General features: G+C 33.2%; 3 protein-coding genes across 4 annotated transcripts in view; all 3 read left to right on the forward strand.

The window, feature by feature from the left end:
• The first annotated feature begins 1437 nt into the window (after window positions 1–1437).
• LOC126815134 (uncharacterized) lies at window positions 1438–2432 on the forward strand. Its single transcript, XM_056099310.1, has 2 exons — window positions 1438–1505; window positions 2100–2432. The coding sequence occupies exons 1-2, from the start codon at window positions 1438–1440 to the stop codon at window positions 2332–2334; spliced, it is 303 nt and encodes a 100-aa protein (XP_055955285.1). The 3' UTR covers window positions 2335–2432.
• Window positions 2433–5157: 2725 nt separating this feature from the next.
• LOC126814993 (uncharacterized) lies at window positions 5158–9244 on the forward strand. Of its 2 annotated transcripts, none has more exons than XM_050540497.1 (2): window positions 5158–5237; window positions 6806–9244. In XM_050540497.1, the coding sequence occupies exon 2, from the start codon at window positions 6813–6815 to the stop codon at window positions 8130–8132; it is 1320 nt and encodes a 439-aa protein (XP_050396454.1). In that variant the 5' UTR covers window positions 5158–5237; window positions 6806–6812; the 3' UTR covers window positions 8133–9244. The 2 variants fall into 2 exon arrangements, with proteins under 2 accessions (XP_050396454.1, XP_050396453.1); XM_050540496.1 differs by lacking the exon at window positions 5158–5237 and adding an exon at window positions 5902–6019.
• Window positions 9245–14035: 4791 nt separating this feature from the next.
• The window catches only part of LOC126816524 (laminin subunit alpha), a 41180-nt gene continuing 37829 nt past the window's right edge, over window positions 14036–17386 (forward strand). Inside the window, exon 1 of the mRNA XM_050543149.2 lies at window positions 14036–14316. Within this exon, the coding sequence (XP_050399106.1) occupies window positions 14130–14316 (187 nt within the window). The 5' untranslated portion in view covers window positions 14036–14129. The remainder of the gene's footprint in view (window positions 14317–17386) is intronic.

A 17386-nucleotide genomic window follows, 5' to 3' on the forward strand; every position in this document is an offset into this window, starting at 1 on the left:
GATGAAGACTGGCGGGTTTAAGTTGTTTGAAAACGTATCACAAACAGTGAGTTAGTTGCTCGGCCCTTAGCAAGAGGAATTTAAGGGATTTTAACACAAAATTAAGCAGTTTTATTCTGCAAAAAATATCGGGATTAGCCCTTTAATAAACATCATTGCTTGATAACGGTGAGAGTATCCTCATTGAAACGCTGCAGTTAATAAACTTAGTGAATGGTATCCATAAAGTTGTCAGTTTATTATATATCCCGTTCACTAAATGCCCTTCAAAGAAAATATATCATTAACATAATTAGAACGTAATGTTGTACTATGGAACCAGTTATCTTTACTATCAAGGAAAATGTCCTACATTTTCGTCAATTATTGTTGATAAGATCATGTCGATATCTCTTTAATAATAAGCGAGACAATATCTAATGATATGAAAACTGGGAATGTGATCTTGTGCTATGCTATAATGGAAGAGAAACTACTTGACTTTTAAGAAATATTTTTTGTGATATCAGGTAAATGATCTTATTGTTATTCTTATACCAGAAATGATGTACATTGTATATGGTATATAATATCAGATTAATTGTCCTCATGATATGGCAAGTCGTCTTGGTTTTCTTTGTCCTGGTTTCCTTCTGCGAACGGCGACTTGTATAATATACTAAACAGCAAAATAAAATATATAAATTATATAAAGATTAGAATTGACCTGGTTGTTTTCTCAAAGTGTGCAGGACCGTTATGTTTTTTTTTTTAAAAAGGTCCAGACCGTTATTCCCGTTGGTTATGCAGTGACAGTGACGTATACGATACCTATTATGCTTATTAATTGTTTAGGTTTAGGTCCAGTTTAATCCTATATCTATGTCAATATGGTGGTGGTGGGCGTAATATGTTTACTTAATTTAAAATAATAATGCCTTTGGGCTTCTTCTTCTATTTTTAAGTGATTGCGTAAAAATGGGCAGCTTAGAATCCCTAATTAGAGGAGTCTTTAATGAGGACGCCACACAGAGTTGTGGTTGCCATCAGCCAAACAGAACTGTTGGTGATGATAGTCAAGGACGAGAAACAGATGGTGCTTATTGTCAGGAACCATCAAGGCCGGTGAATTCATGTAATTTACACGATGAAGATGTCTCCTCCACAGCTTGTCCCAGTAGCAGTGTTAGTACCTCGGTATATGTTAGTGGAACTCCAGATTCCAACATAGTTCTATGTTCAGATGAAAACAGACGCGACAAACAAAGTCATCCCTGTGATGATTGGGTGTGTAGTATGTGCACCTTATGGGGCTATATATTCTGCTTCAACAAAATGACTCGATACAAGCGGACAGAAATCTTATGGATGTGGATATCAGTGCTGTCGGTTTTCATTGGTTTGGGTATTGCAGTTGGGGCTTTCGGTGTAAATGAATTTGAGGCTGCGCCATTGGATATGCGTATCATCAATCATAAATATTCAACAATTTTTTGTTATACGTTGTCTTTGCAGTCGGAAGCCAGGTTCAGAGCTTATCGATTCACCAGAGATCTAAAACCCAGAACACATAAACGACCATTTTATAAAGCAGAATATACAAAATATATTGATAGTGGAGACTACTTGTACTACAATTTTTATTTTTTAGCTGGCTCTTCCGTTACTCTTATTAGCTGTTCAGACCATTTGGTGGAATTATACGTCATCAAAGGTCAGGGATATTTTGATCAATGGAAATCTAATAAGAATTGTTCCGGGTGTTACTTAGCTACGATCCCCGTAAAAGTCAATGGCTGCTTTCTCAATTACAACAATTATTCTTTATCGACTCATGAAACCGACACATACTTCTTCGTTTTTATGAATCGTAAACAAAGTACTTGGGTAACTGCTAAATTTGGTATTGCAAGAGTGTTTTACAAGTTGGCTTACACAACTCAAATGTGTGTGAGTAAATTAGGATGCCGTATACCAGTTGAATATAATACTGATCAAAGAATTGTGTATCATATGACACCAGAGACTGCACAAAGTACAATACGCATGTCTTCTACGTGTGAGGCCCGGTTATCAATATTTTTGACTATATTCGCTCTTGGACCAGCCATTATTGGAATGATAGTGTCTCTGGTGATATATTTTGCTTGCTCCGATCCCGAACCCGAAAGGATACTTCCTAGACGTAGAAGTGTGAATTTAATTATAAACCGACCACCAGAACTGCTAGATGAAGAATGCACACCATTGTTATGGGAAACCATTTCTAGTGATCCACCGCAATATGACGATATTAATATATCAGCACGTTGTCCTGAGCGTCCGCCATCTTATGAGGAAATTGATAAAGATTAGGCCACGTACGGACAAATGACAATTGATTTCGTATTTGCAATAATATTAATGTTTCGAGAAATGGATGGTGCATTGGATGATTAGAAGTGGTGCATTGCATCCCGGTTATGTTAATATAAGGCAGTAAGCCTACTCATTATTTCATGCTTTTCAGCGAATGATATCTTTTTTCACATTAATCAGTTAAATATGCTAAATGAATCAAAGACAGACTTTTGTTCTGCAACTGTTCAGTTATACGCGTTGGTGAAAATAAATTGACGCATGATATGTAAAAGGTTGGTCATCCTTGATTTAAAGATACGTGACCTTGCCGTTGGACTTGGGTTAAATTTGGTCAGCTACTGCTACCCCAATTTTCTTTTAAAATAAAATTATATTTCTTAAGACCTAGAGATTAGTAGGCTAACGCTGAGTGAAGAAAGAAAGAAATCATAACCTGTGGTTAAAATTACGATAAAATTCCCCAATCAAATCTCGTAATTTATCTTTTCCTTAACTCCACTGAACCCCACCTGGTTTTGGTAGTGTATGTTATAGGCTTCTTATCACTACATAAGCACGTATTTGTTTTGTTTGAGTACATACTTGATAAATCACACATGTTATTGACAATGTTATATATAAAAAAAAACATATATATATAATGATAAGCTTGTGTTTTGAGACTCCGGCCCTTATAAGATGTTCGTATTAACACTCCCTATTAGGGTTTGCTGACAGTTAAAGTGACTGACACTTGGAGCTGAGACGGGGTTATGCTTTGGCAGAGGAATGGAATACCTCTCTTATAATAGTGCATGATGTACCGCGTTTAATTTGTTGTTAAGGTTCCTGTTTGATTTATGTTCCTGTTGTATATATGTTTCTGTTTCATATTCGGTTCTCGATGTAAATAGATATTATATTTCCTAAACCGATACTCTGTTATCTGTAGTGTTAAAAACTCTTGATTTGCAAATCCAGTTATTATCTTGAAGTAACTTGGTAGAAAATGACAACTGGCCTAGGGCCAATAGCACCAAACTTCAAGTGCTAAATGGGGTTTTGCCTCTAATTAACATAATATTTCGGTATTTTTTATTCGCCTGGTTACATATGCAATGCGATTGGGGCGACACAATTTTGAAATGACCGTGACATTACAGCCACCATTCACAAAAGTACAACAAAAGCTTGTTTGAAGGTTTAAAAATTAAAATTTTTCATAAATGAAACGGGGTTTAACATCATACTTTTCTGCTCCGATTGAGCTAATGAAGACGGGCATACGCCATGCAGTGTGCTATGAGAGAAAGTTTGCCTAGACAGCGGCGCTACAGTCTACTCTTATTTCGACTTGCAACTGTCAAGAATTCTACCAGACCTCGGGTGTGTCGTCCTATCCAAACGACTATACACTGTGCCTTGCCAAGGGGGGACCTCGTCGGAAAATCTAGATAAACTTTCGCTGCCAACACCCGGATCTGACACGGGAACATCCAAGTTAATCTTACGCACTTAGATACCGCGGATCCAAATTTCGGTCCAAGAGGTTTCGTTAAAGGTCAACTGCCTAACAGTGACAACCCTTCACTAGTACTGGAATGTACTAGTGTGGAAATCCCCCAGCCGTTATTATAATTTTAATATAATTAATCAGTAACTCTTTCACTCGCTATTCCTGCAAGCCAGCATTGGTTAACAACGTTAATCTACTCTATTGTTTTAATACGCCCACATATCGTCGTCGCCCCTGTCCGCCCGTGTGTTCGTCCGTCTGTTTGCATTTTGTTTGTGGACAGTCTACAGGTCACAATTTTTATCCGATTTCAACGAAACTTGAAATATAAGTGTATCTCTCAAAGATCTCCGATCCTGTCGAAATTAGTATGTATCGGACCCTCACTTCATGGATTATGGCCCCTGATTGTACGATAAATGACGTTTTTAGCTTGTGGACACTCTAGAGGTCACAATTTTTATCCGACTTTGATGAAACTTGAAATGTATGTTTATAACCCAAAGATCTTGGTTCCTTTTGCCCACATCGGTACGTAACTTCCTGGATTATGGCCCTTGATTGTACAAAATATCTTGTTTTTAGCTTGTGGTCCCTCTAGAGGTCACAATATTTATCTGATTTAAACACAACGCTTGAATATATCACCGTTACACCATTATGATGGTTCACTTCGAATTTCGTGAAAATCGGACCGGAACTGCCGGATAAAATGGCCACTCGGACCGTAACTTCCTGGATTTTAGCTTGTTCTCTGTCCATCCCTTGCAAAATGTGGGCATATCTTGCCTGGCAACCACTAGTTGTTCATCTATTACATTGCATCATCATCTGTATTCTTCATGAACATTAGTTATAATATTATTTTTTATCCTATCATTTAATTTTCTGGTATGTTACGAAATTGTACATTGATCAACAAGTCAGTATCATGGCTTGCTTGCGGAACTGTATGACGTTATATAGATTGACGTTCCGATATATTAAAGAACTGAAGCGTCATCCTTTACATTTAAAGGGAATTTACACCCCTAGTAGACCCAGCATATCAATCGCAAATGATTTAAATAGATCAGAAACAAAGAGTAGCATTACTCATAGTCTTTTTCCTGTATAGCTTTTATGAACATTACACATTGATAACATAATAATAGTGTAATATTCGACTACGGATTCAGTTATCTTTATTATTAAGAAAAATGTCCTACATATACGTCATATATTGATGATAATAAAGCTTGTGTCAATATATCATTTTAAAAACATCCGTATAAATAACCGGTGACGTGAAAATAGGGGCGTGGTTAAGCCAGTCTTTTCTCAGAAAAGGGAAATTTCTATACTTCTAGGAAAAGCAGAAAGTGAAATATGCAATTCTTTTTGACTTTGAATATGAAATACGGTAAATAATATTATTGTTAATTAAATATCGATGTTGCTTTGAATCATGGAATAAGAGGTCGGTGTCTGTTAATATATATATATAAAGCACAATAGAAACTTCTGTTTTAGTATTATTGCACTATATAAATAGAGGATTATTATTATTTTTATTATCGGATTCGACACTCTGACTAGAATTTATTATTATAATTGGTAGTATTATATATATTGTAGGATACGACTATAATTTATAATATTATAATTGGTATGGTATATATATATTGTAAGATGCGACACTGTGGCTTTACATACACCACAGAGTAAATACTCTGTGACATACACCGAATGTTATTCTCGATAAATACTAATGTATAGGCTATCTATTTGACTGTCAATAGATAGCCTATACAGTTACAATGACATTGTTATTGTTAACCTTATTCACGGGTATTTTTTTTTCTTACCAGACCATACGTAACTACTAGGTTTTCCAAATTCGTGTAATCTCCAAACATAATTCCTAGTAAGGTTTTCTAAATACCATGGAATATTTCATATTTCCATTGTATTTTCTAGCAAGCTGTTTCTGATATCGTGATTGTATCCTGGTATTTTACACTTCTACGTAGTATTTAATTTATGAGGAAGAATGAAATCATTTATCTTCTTATTTTATAAATAGAAGATTTGGAGAGCTGCATCGGTTCATAAAGGAGTCATTTTCAATTTTACTTGATTCGTGATTTCGTCAAGGAGTTAAAATAAGTACTATCTAAGTACACCAGTTTTTTTGTGTTTTAGGTAAGTCTAATCTAAAGGTTATTCAAAATTTATTACAATTATTTACATGACAAGAGTGATAATACCTCTTTAAGACTGCTATAAAATTTCCAAAGATTTTAGTTACTAGTCATCTCTTCTCTGCAATTTGATAGGTACAGAAACATAACGGGTTCCTATTATTATCGAAGGGTGAAATATAGCTTTATCTTATTTGAGCTGTATTTTGCACACCATTGAATATGATTTGCATTTTCGCTGCTACTCCAAAACTTCAAATCATCAGCCACACTTTTTCTTTGAACTTTTGTATTGATAAACTACGACACATACTTATGGAGAGATACTTATGGAGAGAGAGAAAGAGAAATGGGGTTTAACGTCCACTCGACACAGAATAGGTCATTTTGGGACTAACATATGGTTTTTAATTTCATTTCAATAATTCGCTTGCGCGTAGGGGTCTTTAGCAGTGGGAGGAAACCGGAGGACCCGGAGAAAACCCACGCGGCTGGACAGGCAACCCTATACTCCTTGTCACGTACAACCGAGGATTCGAAACCACGCCAGTTGGCTGAAAGACAGACCTTATGATACAGCGCGCGCGTGCTAACCATTCGGCCAACCATTCGGCCATCCACCCCCCCCCCCCAATACTTATGGAAAAACAGTTACTACTTTATTTTGGCGACGTTTAAAAGAGTATTCTCTTCATGTTTTCAAGCAAGTAAGTAACACATGTGGAAGGCAATTATATATATATCTGCACGCTTTGTAGTTATACTCTTTCCTTTTTCTTTTTTCAAGACTTAAAATGAGCAGCAAAGATTCCCTTCCGAAAAGTCCCACTGATGAGGTATCCTCACACAATATCTGTCTCCAGCATCCAGCAACAGACAGCGGTTGTTTGCAGGGATCAACAAGACCAGTAAATTCGTGTAATGATGACATCAGTCCCAGACCTTGTCCCAGGAGCAGTGTTAGTACCTCGGTATATATCAGTGGAAATCCAGATTCCAACAGAGTTATATGTTCACATACAAGTAGTTCCAACAGCTATCCCGATGATGATTGGATGTGCACCTTATGGGGCTATATATTCTGCTGCAACGAAATGACTCGATACAAACGGACACAAATCTTATGGATGTGGATATCAGTGTTGTCGATTTTCATTGGTTTGACCATCGCATTGGGCGTTTTCGGTATAAATAAATTTGATACAGCGCCAAAGGATATGCGTATCATCAATCATAAATATTCAACGATTTTTTGTCACAGTTTGACTTTGCATTCGGACGCCAGGTTCAGAGCTTATCGATTCACCGGAAACCTAATAATCGCACCCAATAAACGAAATACATTTAACCATGAATATACAAGATTTGTGGAAAGCGGAGGATACGTATACTTTAATTATTATGTACTAACTGGCTCTTACGTTAATCTTGTCAGCTGTTCAGATGATTTTGTTCAATTGTATATCATCAAAGGGCAGGGATATTTTGATCAATGGAAAACTAACAAGAATTGCTCCGATTGTTACTTGGCTATGAAACCCGTGAATACGAATGGCTGTTTCCTCCATTACAACAATTATTCATTATCCATTCAAGAAACCGATACGTATTATTTCGTTTTTATGAACCGTAAGGTTAGTACCTGGGTAACTGCTAACTTTCATGTTATTAGAACTGTTTATGACTTGACCGGGACAACACGAATATGTAACAGTAAACTAGAATGCCGTATACCAATTGAATATAATACTGATCAAAGAATAATGTATCATATATCACCAGAGTCTGTATATAGTGCAGTGGATATGTCTTCTAAATGTGAAGCTCGATTATCGATATATTTGACAATATTTGTTTTTGGATCGGCACTCATTGGACTGACCCTGACATGGCTCATATATATTGTTTGTTCCGACCCTAAACGTGAGAGGATACTTCCGGAAAGCGGTGAGAGTTTGATTATAAACCGACTACCTGACTCTATGCTTGCAGAACGAACGCCATTGTTTTGGAAAAAAAGATATGCTGATCCACCGAAATATGAGGATATATTTTACAAATTAACAAGCTGTACTGCGCGTCCTCCGTCTTATGATGAAATCGATAAAGATTAGGAAACATGTTGACTGGATGTTGTCTAACAATATCGGTAAATAGATTATAGAATTTAAACTGTTTATATTTATCTAAAGCCCTTTGTCAACATTGGGGACATCAACCAATGTGTTGGTTTGTTGAATACATCAAGTTGAATATGCAAACAGCATTGGATCGTATCAAGAAATTATGGTACGATATCTCCGACAACAATCGTTGTAGTGGTAGCGGATAGTATCAGATCACACTCAAATATATCAAGCCTAAATAAAACCTTCAACTCCGCCTATAAGTTACATAGAACGTAGACTGCACCACTGCGTTATGGCCACAGATCACTAAAGATTTCCCCATTGACTCCAATGTTAATTCTCGTATCTTAGACCGGCTCTAACTTTTTCCCAAATTTTCGTTGGGTAGAACGCTTTCTACCACAGATGGAGCAACATGTGGCAACCACTTGCCCAAAAGCACGTATGAGGTTCTTCATGAAAAACTTGAGATACACAAGCTGGAAGTAGAGACAAGTAAACATGCAATTTCAGGCCCTACATTTCAACCTAACCAACCTCTCAACTCTTGTATCCTTCCGCATCAAAATTATGAATATTCACCAAAACCTGGCAGAAAATGTATTTTCAAACCCTTTTCTTCGATTCTACACCAAAAAGTCAACAAAAATCGCCATGCAAAAGGGGGAAAAGGGAGAAGAAGACTAAAAATAGCTTTGGCGTAGGAATATTTGGTGATCTGTGACGGCGTAGGAATATTTGGTGATCTGTGTCCTTATGTTTCCTTTTGCTTCTGAACCTCAGCGCGTCGTTTGATACCATAGATCAGTGGGTGTCTTAGTGAAACGTCTATACCTATCAAACAGATCTGGTATAGTGGTTTGAATCATATTTGACTGACCATTCATAGAAAGGAGTTATTAATAACTGTGCTTCAGATTTGCTTACGTCTCCTGGACAACATCTGAACGTTAAGATATATTAAAATTAAGCAGTACAGTAACACATATATATGGAATAAAAGTTACGTAAAAGATGTATTTCTTGCGACGTTTTCTTAAATAGTTTTACACTTTATAATTTATAATATTTTATAACTTATTTTTATATTTCATGGATGTGTGTATCTTATCAATACTTTTCTTATATTCTATGGATGTTTTTATATTTTATAAATGTTTTTAAATATTTTATAAATGTTTTTTAATATTTTATAAATGTTTTTAAATATTTTATAAATGTTTTTAAATATTTTATAAATGTTTTTAAATATTTTATAAACATTTTCAAATATTTTATAAATGTTTTGAATATTTTATAAATATTTTCTTAAAATTCAATCCATAAACATTTTCTTAAGATTAAATACTTAAATATTTTCTTAAAATTTAATACTTAAATATTTTCTTAAAATTTAATACTTAAATATTTTCTTAAAATTTAATACTTAAATATTTTCTTAAAATTTAATACTTAATTAATTTTTTTTTTTAATTTAATACTTAAAAAAAATTTTAAAATCTAAAACTTAAATTTTCTCTTAAAATTTAAAAGTATTAAATTTTAAGAGAAAATTTAAGTATTAAATTTTAAGAGAAAATTTAAGTATTAAATTTTATACTTAAATGTTCTCTTAAAATTTAATGCTTAAATTTTCTCATAAGATGTAATACTTTAATTTTCTCTTTCATAAATATTTTCCTAAAATTTAATACTTAAATTTTAATAGTTAAATATTTTCTTAAATGTTAATAGTTAGATATTTTCTTAAATAAATATTTTCTTAAATTTTAATACTTAAAACTTTTAATAGTTAGATATTTTCTTAAATAAATATTTTTTTAAATTTTAATACTTAAATATGTTCTTAAATTTTAATATTTAAATATCTTCTTAAATATTTTCTTAAATTTTAATAGTTAAATATTTTCTTGAATTTTAATAGTTTAAATATTTTCTTAAATTTTAATATTTTCTAAAATTGAAATACTTAAATATTTTCTTAAATTATTTAAATACTTAAATATTTTCTTAAATTATTTAAATACTTAAATAATTTCTTAAATTATTTAAATACTTAAATAATTTCTTAAATTTTAATACTTAAATATTTTCTTAAATTTTAATACTTAAAACTTTTAATAGTTAGATATTTTCTTAAATAAATATTTTTTTAAATTTTAATACTTAAATATGTTCTTAAATTTTAATATTTAAATATCTTCTTAAATATTTTCTTAAATTTTAATAGTTAAATATTTTCTTGAATTTTAATAGTTTAAATATTTTCTTAAATTTTAATATTTTCTAAAATTGAAATACTTAAATATTTTCTTAAATTATTTAAATACTTAAATATTTTCTTAAATTATTTAAATACTTAAATAATTTCTTAAATTATTTAAATACTTAAATAATTTCTTAAATTTTAATACTTAAATATTTTCTTAAATTTTAATACTTAAATATTTTCTTAAATTTTAATACTTAAATTTTTTCTTAAAATTTAATACTCAAATATTTTGCTAAATTTAATACTCAAATATTTTCTTAGATATTTTCTTAAATGTTAATAGTTAAATATTTTCTTAAATTTTAATAGTTTAAATATTTTCTTAAATTTTAATATTTTCTTAAATTTTAATATTTTCTTAAATTTTAATACTTAAGTATTTTAATACTTAAAAATATTTTCTTAAATTTTAAAACTTAATTTTTTTCTTAAAATTTAATACTTAAATATTTTTATGTATTTTTCACAATATGGCTTATTCACACTATGCATACTCCCCGCTAAATCATTTATCTACCTAATTTAGCTTATCATATTGTCATGTACTTAATGTCATAGTTCATTACTACACAACCCTTACGGCTTCTCACCCCTTTTGACGATTCTAAATGATTGTCTCTCGTTGTACAATAATGTTTGCATTGTTCCTGCATATTTTGTATCTATAATTTCAATGTACTATGGTTTTATTCCTTTAGAGGCATTTAGTAACTGGATAGAGCAATAAACTATAACACATATTTATGGAAGAACAAGTACTTGATTTATTTGTGAGACGTTTCGAAAGGATTCTCTCAGTGTTTTAAACCAGTACAGTAGCAAATGGTTATGGCCATTATATATAATGTCTTGCATGGTTTTTGACTGCCCTACAAAAACATGTATATTTGTTGTATTGTATTAATGTCATTTTTGTAATTGTATCCTGCTCCACGCGGGCGTTTTTATGCAATAAATTTTACTTTTTTACTTACTTACTTACAAAGCTGATACTGTGCTTACTGGAACACGTTGAGCAAACACTCTTCGTGTAATACAAAGTAAAGGAGTTTGTTTAATGTTGTTGGAATTAAAAAGTCGTAATTAAAAGTGTACCAAATAAGTTGAAAGTGGTCAACAGGAACGACAAGAATATTTATGCATATCTATAACATTATTATATATCCGTGTCGGTCACGTTTTGTGATACTTCGGGCGCTATTGACAAAAAACGCCCATCGGAACCATGTATGTACAAATGGCTGGGACTGGCAGGTCTTCATGGTTATTCCTTAAGAGTATATACAAAATGACAAAATATCATACATTTTATCTCAATAGAAATCTGAGAACCAAATGTCTTTTGGTGGTTACCAAACGACTACGAATTTTATGTAGCGACACGGTACTAAATTGAGTCAGTCCGTATACGTAATTGCTTCTGTCCAAAGTTTATCGACACGAGATGTATGCAGTAAGACTACATTCTGCAAAGTGGCTATAAGTATTTAGGTAGTGTACAATACAGACTATAATTACTTGTTTCTTATTTTGATACTCATTTAAAAGCGACCCAACCAACGACCACAAAAACAGTGAGACTAAGCCAATGTAATTAAAAGAACACAACCACATGACCAAAAATCTATATTATCAATTGTGATCAAAGTAACCCCGTCCACCATATACGTGGGCCATAACCTAAACTAACAAAAATCCCATCAAATCCCAAAGTCATATGCGCTCTCCTGATTCTGTCACTTACAATATCACACGTCACCTATCTATGCTACACCGCCATGGAAAAGCAAACATAACTTATAGGAAATCTGGCTGATGCAGATGTGGGGGCCCTCGGAGACTATGTTAACTGTCTAAAGGCAGCAGTGAGTGGAAAGCTATTGGTAACCACTGTTAAACCTAATGATATGTGTAGGTGCATATTAAAAAGTACCCACTAAAAGTATATGTGTATTATTTCTAAATCGACTCGTGCATACAAAGGCAAAAAGGAGACACTTATTAACTCAAAGTATGAGCAAAATATTTATTTTGTACAAACGATTTAAGTTTCGGTGACAACTGATTAGGAAACTAAAAGACATATCAACATTATCGACAGAATTTCAGACTCCAACCAAAGGCCAAAAATTTTATCTTCACGAAAACTCAAATCTATTAAAATGGATTGTGACTTAAACAAATTCTTGAATAAATGTGATTCAGATTTGTTAAATTAGAAGTACTATTAGTGATTATAAAACCACTTCACATTTAAGCCGAGTACATATTGCTAACAACTTGTGTCATACTTTTGTGCTTAGGTTTATGTTTTGTGGCAGGTTAAATAATTTGATAATATTCTGAAACTTAATGCAGGGGAGATGACTCTTTGATTACTAAAGTGTCGTGTTTTAAAATTGATACTATCCCTTGTCGGGAAAACATCATTTTTAAATTTCAGGTTCTTGTTTGTGGAATTTTACTAATTAAATCCGATTCAGTACCTGATTGGATCATATTCTACTCGATGGTGTGATGTTGGTGGATAATCCGCTGGACTCACATTTTATCATATGTCGTCTTTTGACGATGTGCATGTTGGTGGATTAGGCCGTGGTTTAGTTGACACTATTTACACTCAATGACCGCCACATTGGCAATATAATCAGTAAAAATATACCCAAGACCTCTTCACCAACCCTGAACAAACATTGGACGAAACCTGGCCGGAAACCGGTGTTTCATCTACCTGATTATATAGAGAGTAGAGAGCGAGGTGTGATATCCACCTGATATTAAAGTTGTTGTAACATGAACTTTCACCCCATGTTTTATATTCCGGCCCCATTCAATTTACTGAGCTCATTAAAATATGTCTTCTTAACTAGATCTGGATGTCCATTGACACTTGGGCACATGACATTTTCCCCAAATCTTAGACTACTGAACGTGCGAAGTGATATGGAGTTTGTGAAAGTGGATATTGTATTACTCGTTATTTATATTATTCGCGTTCCAATTTACTTGTAATCGAATTTTTTTAAGTTTGGGAACAAACTATTTCACCGACTGATAAGTTTCACTTCAAAGGTCTTTGAAACAAGGTTTAATAATATAGGACAAAATACATCACCCTGTTTTATACCATGTCTGTGTGAGTTATTTGTGTTAGTTTTTGCAATTATTTTATGCAGTATACATATATTACACTTTATCTACTGCCATATCCAATACGTACGCTTGCATTAACGGGTTATCGTGTTATCAGATGTTATTAAGTGATAATTAGTCATATACACTTTAGACCACATAATGACGTAAAAACAATATAGAAAGGTGATATATCATTTAATAATCTGAAGGTCATTACAGACCTTTCTCTTATCTTCTTTACGAAAAGGAACTTCTTATGTTTTAAACTTGACCTTAGCATGTCGGTTGCGTAAAATTGTGAGTGAAACTACATGAGACAAACGAGACGAAAGCACGTACGGTTAACCGACACGAAGTAAAAAATAAAAGTCAATGTTGTAGGCCGACTATGTAAATACTCAAAAGACTCACAATTTAGTGCGACCTGGTTACACTAAAAATAGAACCACGTGATTTTTCAACATACATGTCGACATTTGCCGATACAGTCTATACAAGGTATTATGCAGTAGAGTGTAGTCAATTCAGATAAAAATCATTTAATGGATATATGTTTGTAACGGGACGTAGTAGAAATGAGGGTTAAAGGTAATTTTCCCAATGTTTGTGTGACTTTAGTGGTCGTTACTTTTATTTGCTCTATTTCGTGTGCTGGACCAGGAACCAAAGGTGTGTCACAAACTAAATCTAAAGAGTCAACAAAAAGAACACTGAATGAGGAAACGTCGACCCCTGTTCGTCGGTTACCCGTTACGTGTACAGGTAAATAAACATGTATTTATTTTACATCATTAGAAAACTAACCATGGGCGACAATGATATAACAACTACTGGCCATCGCTTTGTCATATTTCTTGCCTTTACGTCTTTTATATACGATAAATAAATGAATAAAAAGTTAATGCTGTTTTAATTTAAAACGGGGTTGCATTTTCTGAATGAAAAGATCTATACATTGATAAAGTTTACTACTTGATATTTCTTCTTTATGAAATTTTGTTAGTAGTAATAGTAGGTCTGGTGATGTTTGGGTTGGATAGTTACGTCTCATTTTTCGTGTACAATTTAAAGTCATCAACCAAAGGCACAAACACAAAGGAACATAAATAAAAGAATTGACTGTAAAATGGTTGGGTTGTATTAAATATACCTCCTATTTTGGCCAAAACTTATCAGATCAAGCAGTTTCAATTAAAAACTATACCCGATTTATTGTGATTCATTCCGATGTCCTATCAGTGATTTTGCGTCTTTTTAAAACGATAATCATCTAATTCCACAATTATAAAGATAAAAAGAATTGACTATAAAATGGTTGGGTTGTAATAAATATACCTCCTATTTTGTCCAAAACTTATCAGATCAAGCAGTTTCATTTAAAAACTATACCCCATTTATTGTGATTCATTCCGATGTCCCATCAGTGATTTTGCGTTTTTTTAAAACGAGAATCATCTAATTCCAAAATTATAAAGATAAAAACACATCGATTGTATAGATATTAGATGTTTTAGAAATAAACCCTGCACACACTGCTTCGGTATAACACAGCCAGTTTCAGTAGAATGTGAAACTGTATAATGTCATTACCCCCTTTATCCTCTATTGTTTAAAATGCACATATTCAAAACTAACTTACTTATACGTCGTATGTGAATCATTTTCGTTCCAAAGACTTACACCTAAGAAAATACGGACGGGTAAAATATGCATTTCCTTTAAACGAAATGAAATGAAATGGGGTTCAACGTCCTACTGTTCTGCTCCGACTGGGCTAATGAAGACGGACCCTTTAAACCGTTTACGATTGTTTCAATTGTGGTAATGGTAACATCTTTATAAACTATATTTATTTTTTCGGTAGATTACCAGGCGCTAATCGCTAAGATAAGATATCCAATTATAACAATTTTCATCATTGAAATGTCATTTATATTACGCTATCTGCAATATATAGGGCAGTGTGTATAAATTTCTTAAATAGTTTCTTGTGTCGCTCGCTTGAAATAATTTATTCGCATTAATTGACTTCGATTCTGTTAAGAAGACGGGGAATAGCATATACACCAGTCTCTGTAAAGATTAAAGATCTCCCGTACTTGTTATGGGTTAAGGAGTTGGGTATGCTGACTGTCCAGGATCGTTAGAAGATAAGAACCATAGGAGGGTGCAAACCCTGGTGCCCATACCCCGTAGTTGTTGGGTTAGGAACCAGGGCATAGAGATTGTCCCGAATAATTTGAACCAAACGCCAACTTAGAATAGATGTTCATTACCGATTCCTAACTGAGTGTAAATGCCTACTACAATGAGATGTGTCTAAAACGGTGCCTTGGGAGTTGATAGAGTAGTGGGAGACACAATATTTTCCCTAGCAGTTCACCTGTGTTGATAGAAAGAAATATTTTACAATTATACCGCCTTTCTTTCTGGTTGTGACTTTAGAAGTCTTGTACAGATTTTGAGATTATTGGATTTTCTGTGTAAATTAGATTTGGCGAATGGCACGTATTTAGAGCTTCAATTCTTCAGCAAAATTCCTTCACGTTTTGATTTTCCTCTACCATATTTAACTCTTTATCACCAATAGTATAGTTTTAAAAACTCTTTAATTATTTTAAATATAATTTTAAACATTAAAATCTCTGAACGTCAGTCGATGGATTAAGGAATCCCTTGCGAACTAAAATATTGTCAGCGTTGAATCTTTAAAAGGAACATTGGTCCAATTGAATTCAAACTGAGAGATACACGCCGTTGATCTTTTGATAATCATTTTAACGTGAATAAAAATTTGATATTTTCCGAAAAATGCAAATGACGCACGGAGATTTTATGAATCATAAAGCAATTGTCATAATTGTTGTTCATAAACCAAAGGAACATGCTATTGCCTTGCTAACTTGATAAACAATAATATTGAAGACAAACAAATGCATAAAAACGATCTGGGAAGAGAAACAAAGTTCACCTTAAGAGTTTTATACAGCAGTTTATAGACCTTGTTTGAATTGGTAATGGTTAACTACATATTGGGTTCAATTAAAGACTAGGTGAACGTCTTTACAATTCACTCATCCGTAGAAATCAATAAGGTGAATATGAGCAATAATTGAGAGGGCTTTTCAAATAATTCAAATAATATTAATACTTAACCACTCATACACAATTACCCTTTTAATGTATTAATATATTATCGTGGTGATTGAAGTACATTTTACCCTACCAAATAGGTTATAAATTCTTTAAGTATTGCAAAGTAAGTCTTTAATTACCGAAAGTAATCTTCACCATAGACTAATATGAATCAGTGAACTAGACCAGACTCACTGACTATCGCCAGTGCTTTCTGAACGGAGGACAACGTATACTATTCAAAAAAAGTAGGGGATATTTGATTTTGGGGGCATAATACTAAAATATGCAAATGACTACGAATAAAGTCACTATAGAACCTAACAGAAGAAACATTTCCAGTTACATGTGACGCCCAAACGCACCAATAGCTACCACATGGAATGCAGGTGATGCGTGGGATCATCATGGGGGTCCAACCCAAGATTTGCACGACTCTGACTTTGAATGTTACAGTCATTGTGGCATTGAATTCCAGGGTGGAAACATCAGTTTAATTGTTTTAGTGACCAGAAAACAAATTTTGATATGCGTCGGCTTACCCAAAATGAAAGGTTACGTGCCCTTGGCATGCTACAGATCGGCACAACACAGGCGGTTGTGGCGCGGACGATGAATGTTTCTCAGTCTGTCATAAGCAGGCTATGGTCCAGATACCGTGATACACAATCTGTACAGGACAGACCACGCTCAGGTC

This window comes from Patella vulgata, chromosome 3, assembly GCF_932274485.2.
Source record: "Patella vulgata chromosome 3, xgPatVulg1.2, whole genome shotgun sequence".
In the NCBI taxonomy this organism is placed as follows: domain Eukaryota; kingdom Metazoa; phylum Mollusca; class Gastropoda; family Patellidae; genus Patella; species Patella vulgata.

Excerpts from the sequence above, each read along its gene's own strand:
- LOC126815134 (XM_056099310.1), top strand. The coding sequence starts at position 1,438 with ATGCGTATCATCAATCATAAATATTCAACAATTTTTTGTTATACGTTG. Across the intron at positions 1,506-2,099 it reads TCTTTGCAGTCGGAAGCCAG|GATAGTGTCTCTGGTGATAT; the intron begins GTTCAGAGCTTA and ends CATTATTGGAAT.
- LOC126814993 (XM_050540497.1), top strand. The coding sequence starts at position 6,813 with ATGAGCAGCAAAGATTCCCTTCCGAAAAGTCCCACTGATGAGGTATCC.